The sequence below is a fragment of the Aquarana catesbeiana genome, linkage group LG02, assembly GCF_042186555.1.
Source record: "Aquarana catesbeiana isolate 2022-GZ linkage group LG02, ASM4218655v1, whole genome shotgun sequence".
Lineage (NCBI taxonomy): Eukaryota > Metazoa > Chordata > Amphibia > Anura > Ranidae > Aquarana > Aquarana catesbeiana.
This window is the reverse complement of record NC_133325.1, coordinates 65,740,964-65,766,207: the sequence shown is the minus strand read 5'-3', so window position 1 is coordinate 65,766,207 and position 25,244 is coordinate 65,740,964. Positions and strand designations below refer to the sequence as shown.

The following is a 25,244-nucleotide window of genomic DNA, read 5'->3' as shown; positions in this document are numbered from 1 at the left end:
TCTGCTTTCCAAGCAAAACACTCTTTTCTGCAAAGTCAAATGGGGAGAGTTTTGTATAGAAAAATGGTATAATTAAAGAAGAACTCCACTATACGTACTTACATTAGAATTTGTAAACATTAACCACTTCTAATTCCCCATTGTGTCAATATAATGTCCCGGTCTGGACACCATTTCTGGTAAACTTAGCACTGAGCTGACCTTCAGGCAAACGGCTAAATGCACTGCTAAATAAATATATGTATGTACTGTGTGTCTGTGTATGTGTGTGTGTATGTATATATATATATATATATATATATATATATATATATATATATATATATATATATATATATATATATATATATATATATATATATATATATATATATATATATATTTTTTTTTTTTTCTTTTTTTTTTTTGAGGCACTAGCATGCAATGTCAAGCTGCAGCTACCAAAGCAGAATATTAACTTGCATAAAAAAAGGGGATATACTCCAGAGATAAAACGATAATCCTACCACTTTATAAAACTCTGGTTAGGCCACATCTCGAGTAGTCTGTCCAGTTCTGGTCACCAGTCCTCAGAAGGGATGTGCTGGAGCTGGAGAGAGTCCAAAGAAGGGCAACGAAACCAATAAGGGGACTGGAGGACCTTAATTACGAGGAGCGCCTGCAAGCACTAAATTTATTCTCACTGGAGAAGCGATGCTTGAGAGGAGATATGATAGCGATTTACAAATATCTCAATGGTGATCCCAGCAATGGGAAAAAACTATTCAGTCTCAAGGGGTGTAAGAGAACACGGGGCCACACAATGAGATTGGCCGAGAAGCGGTTTGACATTAAGCTGCGTAAGTTTTTTTTTACTGTCTGGGCAATAAGGATGTTGAACTCTCTTCCACAAGTAGTGGTGTCAGAGGGGAGTATGGATATTTTTAAGAGATTCTTGGATGTGCATCTTTAAAAACACATTATACAGGGATATGGGAAATAATCATACACACTGACACACATGCACCTACACAGGTTGAACTGGATTGTCTTTATTCAACCTTACCTACTATGTAACTATGTAGTTGAAAGGATTGTGAATGGTGTATATGTGTCATCTAGGCTTCTCACAGATGACAAAAAGGATCCAGGGTTTATGGCTGATATGAAATTTATGGGTGAGCCCTAGAGCCCAGAGACTTTGTAGAGCTTTGTGTGGAATAATATCCATATATCCTCCATATGTCCACACTTTGGCTAGCAGATAGATCTCATTCTTACTTCCAGCTGTCCGCAAGCTTTTATATGTGAGCTGACTGATGGTCAGGGCTCTCTCTTTCTCAGCTGTGCGAACCTGCTGCTGGGTGAAAAGGCTGACTGCTGACAGAGCACTAACAGTACAGCTCCTTTTCTATAGTCTGACTCTCTGTCATTTCTGAAGGACCCCATAGGGGACAACCTTCTTTGCATTCCAATATTGCTGGATGGAATTAACATCTCATCATTAAAACTTCTGACCTCAAGGGCAAGGTTTAATCTGTTTCTCAGATATGCAAGGTCCTCTGTTCACAAGGTCCTCTGTCCACATGGTCAGTAAGTTGTATCAGGTGAATGTTCAGGCCCCTAGCTGGTACAGGCTTTGATTTGTAAGGTTGTTCAGAAGAGTTCCTTGTAGCCTGCTCTGTTAATCTGTTAGTTATTTGATCTATATATCAAATTAAGATGCATAAATAAGCTCTAAATATTACTATTATACAGGATTTATATAGCGCCAACAGTTTGAGCAGTGCTTTACAGTACAGTTACAAAACAATTCAAGACAGAAGGGTTCTGCTCATGGGAAGGGCAAGTGATACAAAAGGTGCTAACTGTGTGGGAATGAGTTGTGCAAGAAAGTAAAAATTAGTTGTTTACTGAAGGCGGGACAGGCTTACCTAAAGAGATTTTAGGGGTCGCCTAAAGACAGAGTTGGAGATAGCCATACAGGTTGGGTAAGGAGAGGCTCTGGAGAAGTCCTGGATGCAAGGGTGTCCAGCGTGGTACTTTACCTTTAAAGAAGGGTGGGCTCCCTCCAAGCATACCTACCCTCAATCTGTCCATTATTATATATGTGCTCCAGCTTTGGAGGCTCTCAAAATGTATAAAGTTAGGACTGCAGTACACTGGAGTGCCGTGAAGTGGCCTCTGCAGCTTACACATGTATTTGCAAATGTGTACACACTAAACCCCTGGTCTTAACGTGAACTGTTGGACAGGGTAATTCGGTTTGTTGCAGGCCGGCTGGCAAGTGAGCTGGGAATTTTTGTTTGTTGTTTTTTGACATGCGTCACCCTTCCATGTGTTCCTTGCTGCATAGGCCAGTTACAACTTAGGGTGGCTGCCATTTGTACTGAGGGAGCTAAAGAGCAAGAGGTCTTGGGAGAAATGAAGAGGACAATTTGGGTATTATTTTGAGAAGAAGTTGGTGAAGTATCTCAGGGCAGATTTGTGGATGGCTTTTTAAGTTGTCTGTAATATTTTTAATTTTATTCCTTGGGCCGTTAGAGGGCAGTGGAAGGATGGAGCGGGGTGTCAGACACCAGTTGGTAAGGTGGTTGAACTTGAAATAGGCCTGACTTCTCCAGGGAAGCCAAGTATAGACTGCTCCTGTGTCATGAACCCTCCAAGACTTTTTGGAGTAACTACAGGGGAATGCATGAATGGTTTTGGCCATGACCTGGTGGCATATGTAGAATGTGATCCTGTACGTACCTGGCTTCTTTATGTATGGTGTGGCATCCAATCTTTGGTAGTCTATACAGATTAATTATGCCATTAAGCTTTCCTAAAGTCCATAACTTGTGTTGACAAATTGTCAAATGTGTTGCCTACAATGTATAAATACCACTTTTACAAAACCTGTAGCTGACATTCTCCTAATGAAGGCCAATAAACACTTATACCATCCTAAAACTGGCCATACACAGATCAAATTTCTGCCCATTGCTGCTGAATTGGTTGAAATGTGTTCCATGGCTGGCTTGGCCAGCACTACCTAGCTCAACAAAACTACATTTTTCAGTTGATTTTGCTAAAGGAGCCAGGTAGAAAACTCTCGACCAAACAGCACTTGCATCCAAACAGATGCTGACACTTTTTTGAGTATTCTTAGAGCGCTTGGTGCCGACTGTCAGAATACAATAGCCAGAAGGGGAGATTTGTCCATCTACACTATTTATCGTATAAGGGGTAATCCAGTGATTTCTCTTGTTCAGCCCCAAAATCCTAACATGTACGGCCAGCTTGAGACAAGTCGTCATTTCAGCAGCAGCCAGTGATTCCAGTGAACTCCAGAGGGAAACATTAGACACATATACTGTGGGACCGTCAGGGATAGAGCTGAAAACACTCAGCTCTCCCTTTTCTAAGGCACCTGGTAAAGGTTTTAACTTGTTAAATCAGCTCTTCACATGTAAAACAGCATTTGACTTCCTGCTGTTGACAAACTGAACATTCATAAATGCAGAATCTCTCAACTTCGGGCAAATTTGTGCTGATAATCAGGGATTTACATAGAAATCCTCAAGGTCTCTAAATCTTCAAAACTGTTAATCTGCACAATGTAATACAAAAATTTCCTTTATAAAAGGAGTTGATGGTACCATCGGTGGCTTAACAATTTTCATTAGAAGTTACTTAAAGAATGTGTTCAATTGCCATACCAATGGTTCAAATTTTAAATGATTTTGGGATGAATAAAGGGGATGTAATGTTTATGTGCATGACCTTACCAAATACCATATACGTATACTATATACACAAGTATATAACAGATGAATGCTTGTGGCAACAAAAGTCCTACCTCTGGATTAAACTTTACTTAGTACACATGCATTATAATGAGAACAATTTTTCCCAAAACGGATACCATATTCTTAAATTTTATTTGTTAAAGTGTTCCTAAACCCAGGGCCCTGCATTCGCTATACCTGGTCTCCCACAGTACAAAGAACATGAAAATGCAACTATTTTAGTAAATATAAACTGCTAAATACCTTTTCTCATCAGCAGTATATAGCAATCTTGTGACTTCTATCAGTGTGAGCCAAGCACTGGTTAAAACTTGAAGGAGTTTTCATTCTCCACTGACTGTACTATGAGGCTGCATGACCCCTGACCCTCTGTTTGGAAAGTGCTGATTGGCCCTGTGCTGATCACATGCCCCCCCCCCCCCCCAAAAAAAAAAAAAATTGGTTGAAGGATGGAAAATCACTTCGCTTTACTCTAATTCACTGTTTGAAAAAGCCACGTTGTATTCTGCCTTTAAATGATTTTCATAATACTCAATCCTCTTTCTCCTTCCAGGTGCCATGGCGGTGTCCATTCCACGTCTTGATTTGGTGATCTCATTCGTGGGTGCGGTATGCAGCAGTTCATTAGCACTTATCCTTCCGCCACTGATTGAAATTCTCACTTACTACAAAGACAACCTCAGCCCGCTCACAATTGCGAAGGATGTTTCCATAGCAATGATTGGATTTGTGGGTTTTATCATGGGAACCTATGTAACAATTGAAGAAATAATTTATCCAACTCATTTACCGCTGCTCAATGTCACAGAGAGCCCTTTAAAAGACTATAACAGCACTTACCTTGGATTTCACTGAATACTGTTGTCTATGTCAGGACGTTCCTATTCCAGTGCCTTCAAACTCAGAAAAGAGCTAAGGACATTGGCATCTTTGGTGTCTTCTGATATAATTATTTAGCCTTTTTTTTTTTCTTGTGGGCAGAAAGGATACTAAAAACATCATGCAAGTACTTTTTAGATGTCTTTTCACATTTTCCTTAGTTTCTTTTTTGCATTCCTATTTGTTTTATAACTTATTTTTTCCTGCTTACTCTGTGGAAAGCAAGTATTTTATACATATTTTTAGACCCTTTTTTGCAAGTGAAAAAGGAACAACAAAAAAATAAAGACTGATAGCAAATAGAAACAAAAAAAAAAGTAAATGAAGATACATTGTAAGTACATCAAATGGTAAATTATGTCTTACTGGTTTAAAATGTTTTAATTCACCCCAGCACTGGTAGAACTGTCAGAGCCCTGGTCTTAAGGCCCGTACACACGGTCAGAAAATCTGAAGATAAACTTCGTCCGATGAACGATCTGCCGATTTTCTGATCGTTAGTATGCTGCTTTTGACAACCGATTACGAATTTTTGCCAGACAAAAACTGGATGTGCAGGCTTGAAAATGTTTGTCTGATGTCACCACAAACGTCCGATTTTCTTTTCATTAGTACGGTTTTCAGACAAAAAAAAAAAATCTGAAGAACAAGACTAGGCATGCTCAGAAAAGAAAGAACACATACAAAACAAGTCAACACATTACATCACTTCTGACATTGAATTCTGTCGTCAGAAATTTTTATGATGGCGAGTACCCTCTTAACTTTCGATTTGAGACAAGCATCCAACAAAAAACTGACAAAAATTCATCCAATAATCTGACCGTGTGTACAAGACTTAAGACTGCTGTGTGGAAGCAGTAGTCTCTCTGCAGCAGTGTGATGGGTCCACTTCTTAGGCTGCATTCACACTAGCGCTGTGCGGATCTGCCGCAATTGTCGCACGATAAAACGCGTTGCAATCGCGGCAACACGCATTGTGGGACGCATGTCGCCCCAAAAATAGTTCAGGAGCGTCTTTGAGGTGACATCCGTCCCACGACGCGCATTGCCGTAATTGCAGCATGTTTTATCGCGTGACAATCGTGGCAGATCCTCACAGTGATTTGAGGTGCCATTCAAATGAATGGCATCTCAAATGCGAGTCACGCGTTTCGTCATTCACATCTCAGTGCTGTCAAATCGCGGGCAGATCCGCGGCAAATCTGCCCACGATTTAAAACACTGTAGTGTGAATGCAGCCTTAATCATAGCTATGCCACCTTTCTAATTGCAGAGCTTTAGCGCTGACTCAGCAGGGGGCATGTCAGTCCACTGTAGAGATACAGCTGCTTCCACACACAGTGGTCCTCCTTTGCAGCCTAATGCCCACGCACTGACCTTTCTACTGGTGCCGGGGCTGCATTAAAAACTTTTCCAGTAACAAAACATTAACATTTTACCCTTTCAGGGTACTGCACAATTAACATATCCAAATGTTCCCTTTTAAAGTGGCAGATCTTCACTTTTTGAGTTCAGTTCCACTTTAAAGGAAAACAATCTATTATTTGATTTTTTTTTTACTGTGAAATGTGTTATGCATAATTTTAAAAAGTTTGCAGGAATTACTTTACTGAACTACAAGCAGTGTTCACTGGACTACCTACAAGAAAAGCACTGACTAGCATGCTATAAAGCATATCCCATGCATAGTGTGAGACCTCCTTTAAGCCAAAAGGATGCTGTCACATTTTTTTTTAAATACTGATTGAAGCGAACCTGTACTTTACCAATACAGCGCATAGCAACAGTTTGATTGAAAAGCCGATACCTGTAGCATCTAACTTTTACGTTGCCTTTACTTGCACCCTAATTTAGAGCTTACGCAGGACTGTGGACTGTCTTCGTTCTCCCATGTGACACTGCTGGGCCAACCACCAAGCTCTGGCAGTGTCATGTGAGGGAGAAAGAGTGAGTCTCATTGTCCCCATACCTGGAAGTACCAGGAAGTGAATGAAGCTGCAAGGGAGTGAAAGAAAGATCAGCATGTGCAGGACGGAGGCTGGACATTAAAGAGACCCTGTCACCACTGCAAAAATTTGCAGGTAAAATTACAGAAAAATGGTTAACTGTATAAATGGTTTTTATTCCCCTGCAATGTGCCTTTGAACTTCCTTGCAAATTAAAAGTATCAATCGCTTAAAGCAGCCTCCTCCCTCCTTGCATGTTATAGCCCATTCCACTTCTGGGAGTGTGTCCAAGATGGAGACGTTCAGGAGCAGTCTCATGCCTTTTGGATGTCTACACAAGATAGGATTTTACAGATAACATGCAGAATATGTTTAAAGCCCAACTCCAGGAAAATTTAAAAAACTGCATCCTTGCAGAGGCAGCAGCCGAGGTTGTACACATGATAGAACAGGAATTAATCCCTTGTCACTTTGGGCAGGCACTGCTAATCGCAACCCATTTAAGTGAATGGGGTGACTCTGCAAGTGCCCTGCAACCACGTGCTAGTGTGGGGTCCAAGGTTAAAACCTGCTTTGACCCCTTGGTTGCTATACTGCACATGTGATGCATATATAAAAAAAAGTGTTGCGCTATCTGAAGAGGTGTAAATGTGAATCGCACATATATTATGTCATCAAATCAATTAATGAAATATATGAGACACCAAAGTCCATATCGTGATATTGTGCAAAATCCTTAAATTCAGTGCGAACACCCAGTTTTTAGACAGGTCAGGCAAAAATGTCTTTAAAGACCTACCAAGGTCTATAATCACATCTGTGAGCTTTATTACCCCTCACATTAGGTGCAGATCATCTTGCCATCCTCCTTTTAGGGGACCGTTGGTGAAAATGAGCCAAAGGGAGAACCACAGGATATCCACAGATGCCGATCCAACCATTGATAATTCGAGAAAAGGAAAACTCATTGCACAACGTCCAGATTAAAAAACGGGCAATTTATTAAAAAAAAACTTACACCAAGACTGTAATCACAGGCATTGGAAATAAAAACCGTGCTAATACTCTCACGAGCGTGATGACATCACTGCTATTTCCTGCCCTGCCAACGTATGTTTCGTCTGAATTGACGTTTTCTATGAGACATTAGGGGCTTTAGGGATGTTTTCTGTGATACATACTAGCACATTATGACATTATCCTGCAGGGGCCCAATTTTTTTTTATCTTTTGCGGTTTACACCTGCTTTAACAAATATATCTTATGGAAATATTATTTAGAAATTTAAGTAAAATTCCAGGCTAAAGCTATTTAATCTTAAAACCCGCTCCCACCCCCACCCCTTCTAAAACCTATACCAACTATTCTGTGGAAGAAAGATCTGTATACTTACCTTTTTCTCAGGCTGCTCTGGTCCGGTCATGTGGTCTCCCCAGTGTTAGCCAGCACTAGCTACAGGGGAGAGAAGAGAGTGCTCAACAACCGCCGGAATGCCTGAGCAGTGGCGTCACTCATAGGCTTACTATGGGCCATCCGCTGTCAGTGCTCCCTGAAGCCGCTGGCTGCCACAGGGGAGGGAAGCACGTCACCAGACTAGAGCAGCCTGAAAATATGCTAATATACAGATCTTTCTTCCACAGGGTAGTTAGTATACCTGTTAGAAGGAGGGTGGGAGCAGTTTTAAGATTAGTCAGCTTTAGCCCAGAGTTTGAATATATTAATCGGGTTGCCGAGTCTCTTTAACCGCTTCAGCCCCAGAAGAATTTACCCCCTTCCTGACCAGAGCACTTTTTGCGATTCGGCACTGCGTAGATTTAACAATTGCGCGGTCGTGCACAGTGTACCCAAACAAAATTGATGTCCTTTTTTTCCCCCCACAAATAGAGCTTTCTTTTGGTGGTATTTGATCGCCTCTGCAGTTTTTATTTTTTGCACTATAAACGAAAAAAGAGCAACAATTTTGAAAAAAAGCATTATTTTTTACTTTTTGCTATAATAAATATCACTCAAAAATATATATAAAAAAAACACATTTTTTTTTTCCTCAGTTTAGGCCGATACGTACTCTTCTACATATTTTTGGTTAAAAAAATCGCAATAAGCGTATATTGATTGGTTTGCGCAAAGGTTATAGCGTCTACAAAATAGGGGATAGATTTATAGCATTTTTATTTATTTATTTATTTTTTTACTAGTAGTGGCGGCGATCTGCGATTTTTATCATGACTGCGACATTATGGCGGACACATTGGACAATTTTGACACATTTTTGGAACCATTGGCATTAATACAGAGATCAGTGCAATTAAAAATGCATTGATTACTGTAAAAATGTCACTGGCAGTGAAAGGGTTAACACTAGGGGGCCTTGAAGGGGTTAAATATGTTCTCTGGGAGGTGATTCTAACTGAAGGGGGAGGGACTAACTACAGGAAGTGACAGGTCCCTAGCTAATAGGAACACATGATCTGTCACTCCTGTCAGAACAGAACAGGGAAGTGTGTGTTTACACACACTCGTCCCTGTTCTGTGTCTCCTGGTCACGATCGCTCGGTCACCGCGACCGTCGGCCACGAGCATCAGCAACCCCGCTGTGCAGCGGGGGCGCGTCTGTTATCCGGATCTCGCGAGATCACGTGCAGTAATGTGATTTCACGCAGGGCAGCCAGCTTGCCGCCGTAAAACGGCGGCAGCTGGTCCGGAAGCGATTAAAGTAAAATTAAAGCAATGGTTCACTTTAAAGATTCTACTCTACTATGCACACAGGCTCGGAGTCAACTCGGTAGAAAATGCCTACAAAGAGAGATGAATTAATTGGTTTGCAGTTGGCCGAATCTGATACATTCCTGAATACACAGGTGGCAAATAGCCCAGTCCCTGGAAAAATCATTCAGTTCTTGAATTCAGCCTATAATTCATGAACTGTGCTGTTCTCTCCAGATAAGGCAAATGTGTGTTCTTATATTCAGGAGAAGTAGGAAATTGTAATTCACCTGGAGAATATCAGATTCATTTGAATTCAGCCAATTTGCAGTCAATCGATTCTTCTCTTGTTATGCGCTTAAGATTTAAATTCAAACTGGGAGTTTTTTTTCCTTATGACTTCTGTTTATTTTCTCTTTTTTCAAATCAGAAAGAGAGTGCACAGGATGGAATATTAATTTTGTTCCAGTGTGGTTGTTGTGAATGTTGTATTATCAGACCACATTTTTCTGTTGTGGGCTTTTTTAGGACATGCAAAAAATTAATTATGCAAAATTAATGAGTGAATGGCCTTCTTAGCAGGAATTTTCTAAAAATATGCACTGTGGCATAATTCCTGCAGGTAGGCTTGGTTCCTTTCAGGCTTCTTTTTCTGTGTCTCAAGACCCCAAGACATAACGTGTGCAAAGGCTGAATATTCACTTCTCCTATTTCCCTGGAGCTTTCCATAAGCCCATGCATACTCCAGAAATGTTAAGCTGCAACATATTAAAGTCATTGTAAAGGCAGATTTTTTTATCTTAATACATTCTATGCATTAAGATAAAAAACCTTCTGTGTGCAGCAGCCCCCTTCCGCCCTTCTAATACTTACTTGAGATCCCTCTAGATCCAGCAATGTTGCAGGAGTGTCTCGGCTGCCCAGGACTCCCCTCCTCATTGGCTGAGACAGCAGCGTGGCGTCATTGACTCCCGCTGTTTTTCATAAGTCAGGAGAAAAAGGGAACGGGGCTGGGCAGCGGCTCCGTGTTTGAATGGACACAGGGAGTCGTGGCTCAGCTCAGGTGCCCCCATAGCAAGAAGCAACAGGAGGGAGGGGCCAGGAGCTCTGAAGAGGGACCCAAGAAGAAGAGGATCTGGGCTGCTCTGTGCTGCTCTTTGGACTAGCTGTGGGTGTTTGCAAAGTGTACCTTTTTTGCTTATGTCTGGCTGTTTCTTACCTGTATGATGGCGCACGACGGTGCACCAATTTGCCTTGGTTCGCCATGGCGCATGTGCATTCGCAATAGCGCTTCTGTGCTCGGCAGCTTGTTTGGCGGCCATGGTGCATGCAGCTTTGCCTAAAGCCATACATGCGCCGTAGCCTTTATCTGGGCGCATAAAGATTCCCAACATACGCGAATACAGCCACACTCGTTCACCAGGACCACGCACTTGTGTGCGCATGCATGCACAGAACGTTCCAACACAGCGGGATTATTTAAGCTGTGTATGCCAAGCATGCGGTGCTTCCAGAAGGCACCTGTGGGACACAGAGCAGGCTCTGAACCAGGAATTTGCAGCGGTTAATTTCTCCTTGCCCGGGTCATGTGAGTCACCAGGTGTTGCTTCGCAGGCTAAAGGTGCTTAGCAGGATTGTTGCATAGGGGCTTGGTGAGCCCTATTAAAGGGTCTCCCCTCTGAGGTGTGTTAATACTACATCCAGGTACTCTTTTTTTTTTTGTGGCTAGTAAATGTCTTCAAAAAAGAGGAACAGGACTAACACTACAGGGAAGGGCACACCTATGTAGTCAGTAGTTCCTGATGAACCTAGTCGTATCCCTAGTGTTGTAATCCCTGAAGGACCAGAATCTTCCAGGCAATCTGAGCCGCTGTGCCTATCTGGTATTGTGCCTACAGTCAACTCTGCTGCTTCGCCCTTTATCACCAAGGATGAACTGTCCTCGGCCTTAGCCGGGTTAGAGCACAGTATTGCTGACATGATTGCCTCCATCCCACAGGGTGGCAAGAAGCGTGACAGATCCCCCTCCCCGGAGCCTCCTAGTTTGGAGCAGGAATGGGTTGAGGATGTGGAAGAGCTAAAAGCTCAGGATTCTGTGGAGGGCCTGTGTGTCTGCTTCTGAGCAATCTGGACAAAAAGATATCCAGTTGATGTCTGCCTCTCAGTCAGAGGCTTTTGATCCAGACAGAGATGGTACGTTCTGCCTTTAAGTTGCCACTTACAGAGATTACTGAGCCCCCCTGGTCCTCTTTGGGGTCCCTGAGGCCTCTTCAGGCTGCATACAGACAGTGTATGCTGTTTGGGAACATCCTGACAGGTCCTCCTAAGAGGTTTTCCCTTTTATATCCCATGGATGAAAAGTTTGTTACAAAGTGGAGCATGCCAGCCGTAGATGCAGCAGTTTCTTCCTTGAACAAGAACGTAACTTGTCCGGTAGATAACGCACAGGGCTTGAAAGACCCTGTTGACAAGAAATTGGAATTATTATTAAAAGCTTCCTTTTCTTTGGCCAGTTCAGCTATTCAGCCAGCTGTTGCAGCAATTGGTATCTGCCAGTCTGTAACAGGTCAGGTCAGACGGCCTGACAGGCCTAACCAGGAGGATGATCTGGCAGAAAATAAGACAGATATTCCTCAAGCGCTGTGTTTTGCAGTTGACGCTCTAAAGTATTCAATACAGCAGGTTTCTCGTTTGGCTCTCTTGTCTGTACATATACGCAGACTTTTGTGACTTAAGAACTGGTCAGCCGAGCTTACTTGTAAAAAGTTATTGGCAGGTTTCCCCTTTCATGGGGAACATTTATTTGGTGATCATTTGGACAAGTATATCCAAAAGATTTCCGGAGGGAAGAGTTCTCTACTTCCTGTGAAGAAAAGCACCAGGCGTCCCTCGTTTAAAACCTCAGGGACTGCTTTCTCAAGTGTCTTAGCGCCAGGGCAATTCCGCCCCCAACGGAGTGCTAGAGCCAGGGGCAAGCCGCAAGGCCAGGGCCAGAAATGCTCTGGGTCCAAAACTCTTCTAAACCCAGCACCAAGCCCTCCTTTTGAGGGGACGCCCCCACTATATCGGGTGGGGGGAAGGCTGCTGCACTTTGCGGACATTTGGAAAACAATAGTTCAGGACGAGTGGGTCACCTCAACTATATCCTGTGGTTACAAGCTGGAGTTGGAGGGGTTCCCCCTCAGAGGTTTCTAAGATCCAGCGTTCCCTCAGATCCTCCAAAAAGAGACTTATTGCTTAAGGTACTACATCATTTAATGCATCAAGGAGTGATTGTAGAGGTTCCTGTATCCGAAAGGGGCGCGGGGTTTTACTCAAACCTGATTACGGTTAAAAAACCAAACGGGGTTCTTAAGCCCCATTTTGGACCTAAGATCCCTGGCCAGTATCTACTGATCCAGTCCTTTCGGATGGAGTCTGTCCACTCAGTAGTAGCCTCACTCCAGATGGGAGACTTTCTAGCCTCCATCGATATAAAAGATGCGTACTTACACATACCTATCTTACAGCCTCATCAGAGGTTCCTTCGATTTGCAGTAGAGGAACGTCATTTTCAGTTTGTGGCTCTACCCTTCGGGCTTGCTACAGCTCCTCGGGTGCTCACAAAGGTCCTAGCACCAGTACTGGGTCTTTTAAGGGCCCAGGGGATCTTGGTGCTCGGGTATCTGGATGACCTCCTGCTCAGAGATCACTCACTACAGGCTCTAGAACAGAGCATAACATGTACAGTGCGGTATTTGGAAAGGTTAGGCTGGATCATAAATACCGAAAAGTCAACCTTGAGATCAGCTCAAAGTCTAAAGCATTTAGGTCTGATCCTAGATATGGTCCAAGCAAGGGTATTTTTGCCACCCGTAAGGATCTGTGCCCTGAAGGATCAGGTGCGTCAGATAAGGGGCACCAGACAACCCTCCATTCGGCTCTGTATGAGTCTTCTAGGGAGGATGGTGTCTTCCTTCAAGGCAGTGCCCTTTGCTCAGTTCCATTCCAGGCCTATGCAACAAGACATCTTGTTGGCTTGGAACAGAAGAGGACAAGCCCTGGATTATCCAATTTTCTTATCTCCTCGGGCACGCTTAACCCTAAACTGGTGGTTGCAGAATCAGAACCTGCGAAAGGGAAAATCCTTCCTTCTGGTAACTTGGAGAGTACTGACTACAGATGCCAGTCTCTTAGGCTGGGGAGTGACACTAGAGGGGCTCACAGCTCAGGGGAAATGATCAAGCACTTAACAGATCCTGCCCATCAACATCCTGGAATTACGGGCAGTACATCTGGCCCTAGGGTCCTGGACGGTGGAGCTTCAGGACTGCCCTATCAGGGTTTAGTCTGACAATGCCACTGCAGTGGCCTATATAAACTAGCAAGGCTGTACCATGAGTCGTTCAGCTCTGAAGGAGGTGAACCACATACTAGCCTGAGCAGAGGAACATGTGCCGATTCTATCGGCAGTCCATATCCCGGGAGTAGAGAACTGGAAGGCAGATTATCTCAGCCGCCAGCAGATCTGCCCAGGGGAATAGTCCCTACACCCAGGGGTGTTCCAGGAAATTTGCCAGCGTTGGGGATGGCTAGAGATCGACCTATTGGCATCCAGGTTCAATAACAAGCTACAGCAGTTTGTGTCCCAAACAAAAGATCCTCTGGCAATCGGAGCAGATGCTCTGGTAGTTCCATGAAGCCAGAACTCCCTGGTTTATACTTTCCCTCCCATCCCTCTCCTTCGAAATTTGTTGTGCAGGATTCACAGAGAGGGGGTTTCCAGTCATTCTGGTGGCACCAGCCTGGGCCAGAAGGCCCTGGTTCCTGGCGATTGTGAGACTAACGATAGACGGGCCATGGACGCTTCCATGTCACCCCGATCTACTTTCTCAAGGTCCTATATTTCACCCCCATTTATAGTCTCTAAATTTGATAGCATGGCTATTGAAGCCAGGGTGTTAAAGGACCGTGGCATCTCGGCACCAGTGGTGTCTACCCTAGTGAATGCTACAAAAGCTGTCATTAGGAAGATCTATCATAAGGTCTGGAGGACTTATATTGCTTGGTATGAAGCCAAAAAATGGCATCCTCGGAAATAGAAATACATGATTGAGAGAATTATCTCTTTTCTACAGTCATCTGTGAAAATCAGATTGGTTTTGAGTACAATCAGAGGTCAAATTTCGGCCCTGTCAGTATTCTTCCAAAGGCCTTTAGCCTCCCATTCACTGGTCCGAACCTTTATGCAGGGGGCAACTTGTTTGCTTCCCCCCATTAGGTCACTTATATATCCTTGGGACTTGAATTTGGTGCTGTCTGTGTTACAGAAACAACCATTTAAACCTATCAAGGACATTCCATTAGACTTGCTGTCACACAAGCTAGCCTTTCTGAGTGTCAGAGTTAGCAGCCCTTTCGTGCAGGGAACCATACTTGATCCTTCACCAGGACAGGGTCATGTTACGACTTGTTCCATTCTTTTTGCCAAAAGTGGTGTCAGCCTTTCATTTAAATCAGGACATTATTTTGCCTTCTTTTTTCTCTCAGCCTTGTTCAGCGGAAGTGAGATGACTGCATTCTTTGGAAGCTGTCTGGGCAGTCTAGGTTTATTTGTCTAGATCTGCGGACATCCGAGGATCAGACTCCTTTTTTGTTTTACCAAAAGGACCCAAGAAGGGGCAGGCAGCTTCCAAAGCTTCCCTTGCCAATTGGGTCCATCAATTGGTCATTCAGGCCTATGGTCTGAAATGTAAAGCTCCTCCCTTTAAGGTGAGAGCTCATTCTACCAGGGGTGTAGGAACCTCCTGGGCTTTTCGCCATTAGGTATCTGTGGCTCAAATTTGTAAGCCTGCCACCTGGTCTTTAGTTCACAAAATTATATCAAGTGGATGTTCGAGCAGCCGAGGATTCGGCTTTGGGCCGCAGTGTACTGCGGGCTGCCGTATAAGGTCTGATGGCTATTGTTTGGCAGGGTGTCTCCCTCCCCTCAGGGCTATTGCTCTTGGACGTCCCAGTAGGTAATCAATATTAGTCTGTGTCCTATGATGTATGAAAAAGAAAATAGGATTTTTTCGGCATACTTGCCTGTAAAATACTTTTCTTTGAGTATATTATGGGACACAGAGGTCCCTCCCCTCTTTTTTGAGGATTCAGTGCTTGCTGTAAACCTGAAGTACTTCCTGTATGGGAGGGGTTATATAGGAGATCACTTCCTGTCTAAAGACCTTTGGTATACCAGTGTCCATACACCTGGAGATGAAGTATAACCCAGTGAATATTAGCCTAACTCTGTGTCTCATGATGTACTCAAAGAAAAGGATTTTACAGGTAAGTATGATGAAAAAATCTTATTTTTATGTCTTTGGGATTGTCTTTGCCACTGCATCACAAAGGCTGTCTGAGATGCTCTTAAATACCAATGCATCCACTTTACAGTGAGGATGGCAGCTGACAGAGTCCCAGTTCCTTTCAGGTTCCTTTCAGAGACCGAAAATAACTTGCTGCACATCATCCCCTTAACCTGAGAGATAAAAATGTTGATCTTCTCTGAGTGAAGCTCTACAGAATTTTTTACATTGTTAAATATGGTGCCCAGAAACACCATTCTTTGAGAGAAAATATCTGAATATTCTTCCAGTTAATGCTTCAAACAAATATTTGTTGGAATCAAATTAAGATGTCTCTGTGGAAGAGGAATCTGTTGTTGTTAATGGAATGGAAGTACGGTGTCTAAGTCAGCCTTTCTCAGACTTTTTACCCCAGAGGAAACCCTAAAATTATTTAAAGGTCTCCAGAAACCTTTTCTAAAACCAGTTCATTTGGAGTCAATAGATAAAATATGCCTGACGGCTAAAAAGATCATTAGTGCCATGCTGCTGGCTTTTCCAAGTGGTGGAGGAACCCTAAGGATCCACAGAACCCTGGTTAAGAATGGCTGGTCTACGTAATGATATCTTTATAGAACCTGTTGCTGCAGAAGTGCAATAACTGGGGAGAACATTTCAGGAAATGCCTTGGAGATGTGGAGAGATTAAATTGGAGGTACACAAACTGAATTGGAAGTAGTCTGGGTGTAACGGAACATGTAATTAAGCTTTGGACACGTCCATTGAAAGCCATCTATTCAAATAACCTGCCCAAATTTTCTTTAATCGTGGATTGGAACAATTCCATCCTGAACAAGGGAACTCAAATTGTCCTGTTGAGGACTTCTAGATCCAACATTGGATGAAGACGCTCTATTGAACGGGACACCAATGTCCAAAAAAAACAAAAAAAAACAAGGGCTTTAATTATGCTCTATTTACTCAGGATGAAAGAAGCAATGGATATAGATACAACTAAACAATCAATGTTTTAACATCCACAGGGAAATTGTAAGTCCTGTCACATGCTCTTATGAAAAATTGACTGTATGGTTTCTGGGAACTTAGGCTACACTCTTTTCATTCATTTATAGTGCATAACAGGGAAATGAAAGGTAGAATTTCATTGCCAGAGGCAGCAGGAAAAAAGACTGCTTGCACTGATTCTTTAGAATCAATACCAGCTGAGGGTGTTCAATCCTAATAGCAACTTCACCTTGAATCGTAAGTGCAGGCAAAGTAATCAACTTACAGCGCATACTTTATGTCTGGGAGGTCCTAGTATACAAAAATAATGTGATAGCTTCTTTATAACATTTTTAATATTATATTTTATTACAAGTAGAAAGTAGTATATTTTTAAGGATAAAACAAGTTAGGCCAAAAAACAGTGGTTAGGAATCACCACTGCTGAGAATCTAACTATGTTTGTATATTTATTAAAGCAATAATATATTTGTACATTTTGTATTATCTATGCCATGCTGTATTATTTTCTTGGGTAAACAATTTATATAAACTTATAGTTGAATACTTTCCTGGATAAAGATCAGACAAAACCTAACCCATGAATAGTCGCACTCCACCCAGGAATAATTAAACCCCTCCCTGTTTTGTTACACCCCACCCTAGCCATGGAAATTGTTAGCATCTGTGGTCCTCCACCTGTAGGGAATCTCTATTTTTATGAATGTGTTCATGTAGCTTACTGTTTAATTATAAAATAGATTGTTTGCTGTGAAATTGTATTGATTACATTAAATATATTGTAAAACAGCAGGAAAATAGTCAATTTGCTGGACATGTTGCTAACCCATCATTTTCCCTGGAACACCTTGTAAACAGGCAAAGAAAATGCAATATCACAGTGGTGTCTCTCTACTCATTGACCCTGCCTTTCTGTCCATTGACATACGGGGGTTGATTTACTAAAGCTGAAGAGTGCAAAATCTGGTGCAGCTCTGCATAGAAACCAATCAGCTTCCAGGTTTTATTGCTAAAGCTTAATTGAACAAGCTGAAGTGGTTAGCTGATTGGTTTCTATGCAGAAGTGAGCCTGATTTTGCACCCTCCATCTTTAGTAAATAAACCCCACTTTGTCCTTCGGCTTGTGCTAAGGGAGTTGCTCTCAGATTCTATGATACCTAAAAGCAAAATGTTAGTATGGTGTTCCACATGACAAGTTGAGTCTAAGGCCTCATTCACACGAGGCGGACTCCGTTTCCACGGAGCCCGCCTTGGTCCGCCAGATCAGCGGGAGATCTCTCCGTTGATCTCCGCTGTGCCGGCGGATGACAGGTCCCTCTCTGCTCACTAAGCGGGGAGGGGCTTGTCAGGCGCCGCTGCTGCCTATGGAGGGATCAGATCTCACCCAATCCGATCCGCCAGCGACGGATCTGGACGTAGGGCCATCCGTCTGCTTTTTGCGGATTGGACCGGGTCAGATGTCAGCGGACATGTCTCCGCTGACATCCGTCGCTCCATAGACTAACATGGAGCGCCCGTTCAGATCCACCGTCAAAACTGACAGGCGGACCTGAACGGTCCGATCGTGTGAAAGGGGCCTTAGGGGCCCATTTATAAGGGAGGACAGATATTGCGATCTACTCTCCCCTGGACACCGCATTGTTTACTGCACCTGAATTGGAAGAGCCATCATAAACTGCAGTGGTTTGGAGCCTTCGGTGTTCTTCTGAATCTGACCTCCATGGGATGAAATTACTTTTGCACACTAGAGAGAACAAAAAGAGGAGTGAGAGCACATTTCTAATTATTTTCAAATTCAAGCTGAGCTCCGGGAATTAGGTGAAATTTACCCTTGCAGTGGGTCCTCTCTGCACTGCAAGGTTTAGATGCTCATTTAGTCTAGCGGTGCAGGGACAAGGTGTAACACTTACCTTATTTGTGGCTCTAGCAGGCTTCCTCCATTCCTGCAGTCAGCCCAGTCCTCTCTAAAGCAGACCATAGATGATTCAATTTTCTTTCCTGCAACCACAGTCAGTGTTGATGGGGGAGTCTTGGGGTTGATTTACTAAAGGCAGATAGACTGTGCACTTGCCCTCTACTAAGCTCTGCAGTAACTGCACTTGCAAAGGAGGTAAGGCTTCACATTGCTATGAGTATCCAATCAGGTGCAAGGAAAAAAAAACAGCATTTTTGCTTGCAAATGATTGGATGATGGAAGTCATTAGAGCTTCTGCTCATTTACTAAGGTCTGGCACAATGGCAGACCTTAAGGGGGTGAATAAGGTTCAGGAGGGCAGTCTTTTCAATATGAAACCAAAATAAAGAACACGGGGACATGGCCGCAAACTAACTGGAGGAAAGTTCAAAACTAATCTTAGAAAGTGTTATTTTACTGAAAGGGTAGTTGATGATTGAAATAAACTACCAACAGAGGTAGTGAGACAGTCAACAGTAAATGGCTTCAAACATGCTTGGAATAAACATAGATCCATAGTCAGACAAGTTTAATGTGTAAAAAAAAAAAAACTAAATAAAATGGGCAACTACTCGGTCTTTTTCTGTCGTAACTTTTTCTATGTTTTTATCAGTTTATACAAGGCTTTCTCTGATTGGCTTTCTAAGTGGAGAGACGGTCAGATAACATCATGATCTCCACATCAGCCAATCAGCAGCACATTTTGTGTTGGGAGCGTGATTGGAAGTCCTCGTCCCGCTGCCAGAACACAGCGCTGTATACTGTATGTAGCTGATGCTACATACAATTTATATAGCACTGACAGCAGGCGCATTTGTTAGTGAAGGAAATACTTTATTTGGGCCAGCTTGGTCCAAACTAACTATAACATTCGCAAGAAACTTGAAAGTAGGTTTTAACTTTTGGGAAAAGGTAAAAGACGCATATGAGTTTCCAGCAGTGTATCCTGTATATTTCATGTACGCGGGAGCAAAAAGTACACCAACAGTTAACAGGTTAAAGAATCACCTACGAATCAAAGCATTTTTTTTTTTTTTATTTCTTGATTTTAGAAAAGGGAAAAATAATTTGGCTGCAACATTAACAGGAATGTATAATGTTTTTTTTATGGTTTGTTTTATTACGGTCTGGACCTAAAAAAAATAAAGATTTAAAAATATAAAGTATGAAATATTGTAAATTATTATCATGTAGACTTCTCTCTTTATTTAAAAAGGTGCTTTAATCTTTTTATATCATCAGCATTGTATCCTTTTTCGGCTATGCTGAAAGAAGCCCATTGTTTAGAGATCTCTGAGGTCTCAGTCTGAAGTTTCCATCAAAGGGATCTGGATATTTGCACATTATGGCAGATTTATCTGTTAGAAAGACTCCTCCAGTGCTGCAACAGCCACAATCTCTTTTTTCCGTTTTATTGCTGCCTCTGATGTGTTCACGCTGTCTTCTGGGTTCAACTTCTTCTGCCATCTTCATTGGCTGGTGGGTTGATGTAACACACAGTTCATTCATTCATCCTGACACCAGGGGGAATAGAGAATGTACATTAAAGTGCACATGCACATCTTAGTGCACATTTAGGGCCTATTTACATTTATTTTAACGCACAAATTCCGATGTGCTAAAACACGGATAATGTCTGTTCCCATCTCAGCGCTAGGGTGTACTGCGTTCTGAAAAATAAATGTCCATCTTTTTCTGCATTTTATTGTGTTAAGAGGCGTGCAAACGTCAATGGCAGTAAATCAGGACATGTATAATATGCTTTTTGATGTGTTGTCAATCTGTATTAACAAGGCTTGGTCTGTTAATACTATAGACTGCAAATTTTGTAATATCCAGTAAAGACTGTAGTGCATATACAATGGATATAAAAAGTCTGCACACCCCTGGTAAAATGTCAGGTTTCTGTAATGTAAAAAAATGAGACCAAGATAAATAATTTCAGAACTTTTTCCACCTTTAATGTGACCTATAAAGTGTCCAACTCAATTGAAAAAAAAAACTGAAATCTTTTGGGGGCGGGGAGTAAAAATAAAAAACAAAAATAATGTGGCTGCATAAGTGTGCCCCCCCCACACACACACACACACACACACACACACACACACACACACACACTTATAACTGGGGATTTAGCTGTGTTCAGAATTAAGCACATTCAAACTTATATTAAATAGAAGTCAGTACACACCTGCCATCATTTAAAGTGCCTCTGATGAACCCCAAATAAAGTTCAGCTGTTCTAGTAGGTCTTCCCTGACATTTTCTTACTCACATCCTACAGCAAAAGCCATGGTCCGCAGAGAACTTCCAAAGCATCAGAGGGATCTTATTGTTAAAAGGTATCAGTCAGGAGAAGGGTACAAAAGAATTTCCAAGGCATTAGATATACCATGGAATACAGTGAAGATAATCAGCATCAAGTGGAGAAAATATGACACAGCAGTGACATTTCCATAAACTTGGATTCCCTTAAAAAATTGATGAAAAGACGAGAAGAAAACTGGTCAGGGAGGCTGCCAAGAGATCTACAGCAACATTAAAGGAGATGAAAGATTATCTGGCAAGTACTGGCTGTGGTACATGTGACAACAATCTCCCGTATTCTTTATATGTCTGGGCTATGGGTAGAGTGGCAAGATGGAAGCCTTTTCTTACAAAGGAAAACCATCCAAGCCCGGATAAATTTTGCAAATACACATCTGAAGTCTCCCAAAAGCATGTGGGAAAATGTGTTATGGTCTGATGAAACCGAAGTTGACCTTTTTGGCCGAAATTCCAAAAGATATGTTTGGCGCAAAAACAACACTGCACATCACCAAAAGAACACCATACCCACAGTGAAGCATGGTGGTGGCAGCATCATGCTTTGGGGCTGTTTTTTCTTTAGCTGGAAAAGGGGCCTTAGTCAAGGTAGAGGGAATTATGAACAGTTCCAAATACCAGTCAATATTGGCACAAAACTTTCAGGCTTCTGCTAGAAAGCTGAACATGAACAGGAATTTCATCTTTCAGCATGACAACGACCCAAAGCAAACATCCAAATCAACAAAGGAATGGCTTCACCAGAAGAAGATTCAAGTTTTGGAATGGCCCAGCTAGAGTCCAGACCTGAATCTGATTGAAAATCTGTGGGGTGATCTGAAGAGGGCTGTGCACAGGAGATGCCCTCGTAATCTGATAGATTTGGAGTGTTTTTGCAAAGAAGAGTAGGCAAACATTGCCAGGTCAAGATGTGCCATGCTGATAGACTCATACCCAAAAAGACTGAGTGCTGTAATAAAATCAAAAGGTGCTTCAACAAAGTATTTATTTATATATTTATTTCAGGTACTTATATAGCACTGTCAATTTACGCAGCATTTTACATATACACTGTACATTCACATCAGTCCCTGCCCTCTTACAACCTAAGGTCCCTAACTCACATTCATACATACTAGGACCAATTTAGACAGGATCCGATTAACCTACCAGCATGTCTTTTAGAGTGTGGGAGGAAACCGGAGTACTTCCCCCAGCTTAAGATTTCAGTTTGTTGTTCAACAAAGTTGTACAGTTTATAGGTCACATTAAAGGTGGAAAAACTTCTGAAATTAATTATCTTTGTCTCATTTTTTTACATCACAGAAACCTGACATTTTAACAGGGGTGTGTAGACTTTTTATATCCACTGTAATCCAAACAAAAGAGCGGCACTCCTGAGGAAGACGAGCTTGTGCCTCTTCAAAACGTCAAAATAAAACCTTCATTATGCATTGTGCGTTCAGCTTTCAAGACCCCGAGTGTTTCCTGTAAAGGCCCCCTGCCACACCAATCACCCCTTCCTGTCCAGGATCCCCTACCCTCTGCTGTCTAGGCCTCCATGTGTGCCCCCACCCCCTGGTGGCTTTTTGTCCTCTCCATCCCGCCTCTGTGATGTCATCATGGAGGAGTGGAAGAGGACTCCTATGGCAACCTGTGAAGTTCTGGTGAACTCCATGCCCAAGAGGGTTAAGGCAGTGCTGGAAAATAATGGTGGCCACACAAAATATTGACACTTTTGGCCCAATTTGGACATTTTCACTTAGGGGTGTACTCACTTTTGTTACCAGGGGTTTAGACATTAATAGCTGTGTGTTGAGTTATTTTGAGGGGACAACAAATTTACACTGTTATACAAGCTGTACACTCACTACTTTACATTGTAGCAAAGTGTCATTTCTTCAGTGTTGTCACATGAAAAGATAGAATAAAATATTTACAAAAAATGTGAGGGACGTACTCACTTTTGTGAGATACTGTATATATAAACCTGTTATTTTAGGTAAAACAACAACCGCCTGCCCGCAATGTACTGTGGATGGGTGGTCTGTACAGCCAAATCGACATACTGGTACGCTTTTGCCTGTTCCCACGCATGCGTGCCCCCTGCCATCACCTGATGTGATTGTACACAGCAAGTGTCTGTCAATGATTCATGGCCGGGACCTGCTGACCTCTGTCCAATCACAGCCCAGAGCCCTGTATTGACAATTAACACAGGTCTCTGTATAGAGGGAACAATCTGCAAAGCAGGGATAAGAAACAAAGATATGTTTAGTAAAAATCAGCACACTCTACACATTGTTAGGCACATTTAACCCGATATGTTAACCCCTTCCCAGCCAGTGTCATTAGTACAGTGACACTGTATAGTATTAGCACTGATCACTGTATTACTATTATTGTGTCACTGGTGATGTCAGTGGCAGGTAGTCAGTTCCCACTCAGTGTCAGATTGCCCGCCACACTATTACAGTCCCATTATAAGTCACTGATCACCGCCATTAGTAGTATAAAAAAAAAGATAAATAAAAATTCCAGTATATATACCATAGTTTGTAGATACTATAACTTTCACACAAACCAATCAATATACACTTATTAGGATTTTATTTACCAAAGACATAGCAGAATACATTTTGGCCTAATTTATTTTTTTATGTTATTAGATATATTTTATAGCAGAAATTAATATGTATGTATTTTTACATTTTTAGCAATTTTTTTGTTTTTATAATAAAAAAATTTAAAACAAAGCAATGATCATATACCACCAAAAGAAAGCTCTATTTATATGAAAAAATTATATTAATTACATTTGGGTACAACGTTGCATGACCGCGCAATTGTCAGTTAAAATAGCGCAGTGCTAAACAGCAAAAAATGGTCTGGTCATGAAGGGGGTAAAACCTTCCGGAGCTGAAGTGGTTAAAATATGCCTGGAATTGTTTTGAAAGCCTATCTACTAAAAACTGTTTGCTAGCCATTGTTTCCTCCCTTCATGCTGCAAATTTTTCACACCCTATTAAAGTGCAACTCCAGTTTAATAAATGTTTTAATTAAAGAGGGGCTCCAGCCCCCCCCCCTTAAAAAAATGTAAAGTAAGCAGCTACAAATACTGTGTCTGCTGACTTTTACTATTAGGACACCTACCTGTCCAGGGATCCTGCGGTGTCCTCACCCAAGCCGGCTCTCGGGTGCTGGCGCCACCATCTTGGGTAAGGGAAACCGTCAGTGCAGCCTTGCGGCCTCACAGGTGATATCCTACTGTGCATGCGCAAATCGTGTTGCGCTTTCTCAATGGAGCAGCTACGACAAGGGCTGAACTTCTGGCTGAGCTCGCCGTGGCAAACTCAGCAGGAAGTGGGAGTGGGTACCTGTCAAAACCAGGGACCCCCCCCCCCCACAGGGTGCCAAATGTGACACTAAAGGGGGGAGGAGGCAGAGTGGGTGGAGCTCCAGTTTAATGAATAGCCATAAAAACATTGCAGCTCCTGCAGCAATACTATCCTTATATACCCTATGCTCAGAATTCTCCCCTGCATACTTGCCACTCTGCGATCTAGTAGCAGTCCTCTCCTGAGCTGAATGACACCAGCATCATCAACCCACTTCCTGACAATCCACCAGAGAATGCTGCAGATATCTCCGAGTTATTATGTGGTGCTGTTCTCTGCAGCATCTAGGACTGCCTACTACTGGAGAAAGAAGAGGAGTATAGGAAGGAGAGTGACATCATGTGACCAGACCGAAGGGTTTACACCACATTATTTTTTATATATATATTATATATTTATTTATTTTTTTTATCAGAGACCCTAGAGAAGAAAATGGTGATCATTGCAATATTTTTTGTCACTGCGCAGCAGTCTTTCCAATGCAATTTCTTTGGAAAAAAGGCATTTTTTTCATGAAAAAAAAAGCAAAACAGTAAAGTTAGCCCAATTTTTTGTATAATGTGAAAGATGATGTTACGCCAAGTAAATAGATACCTCACATGTCACGCTTTAAAATTGCTCGTGGATTGCCGACAAACTACGGTACTTAAAAATCTCCACAGGCGTTTTTTTTACAGCTTACCTGTTTAGAGTTACAGAGGAGGTCTAGTGCTAGAATTGTTGCTCTCGCTCTAATCGTGGCGATACCTCACATGTGTGGTTTGAACACCGTTTACACATGCGGGCGCGACTTACGTATGCGTTCGGTTCTGCATGGAGGGATGGGGGGCTTTACATTTTTTTTATTCTTATTTATTTTACTTTTTGTTTTATTTTTTTACACTGTCCCTTTATTTTTTTATTTTTTTGATCAATTTTATTCCTATTACAAGGAATGTAAACATCCCTTGTAA

At 42.2% G+C, this 25,244-nt stretch overlaps 1 protein-coding gene across 3 annotated transcripts in view; it reads left to right on the top strand.

Annotated features, from left to right (window-relative positions):
• Nucleotides 1–25,244, top strand: part of SLC36A4 (solute carrier family 36 member 4) — a 474,855-nt gene that overhangs the window by 379,649 nt on the left and 69,962 nt on the right. For 2 of the 3 annotated variants that reach the window (XM_073612994.1, XM_073612992.1), the window contains one exon: nt 4,324–17,433. The exons of the other annotated variant lie outside the window; for it this stretch is intronic. In XM_073612994.1, coding sequence (XP_073469095.1) covers nt 4,324–4,625 — 302 coding nt within the window. In that variant the 3' untranslated portion in view covers nt 4,626–17,433. Of the gene's footprint in view, nt 1–4,323; nt 17,434–25,244 lie in introns of those variants that run through there. 3 annotated transcript variants of the gene reach the window in all.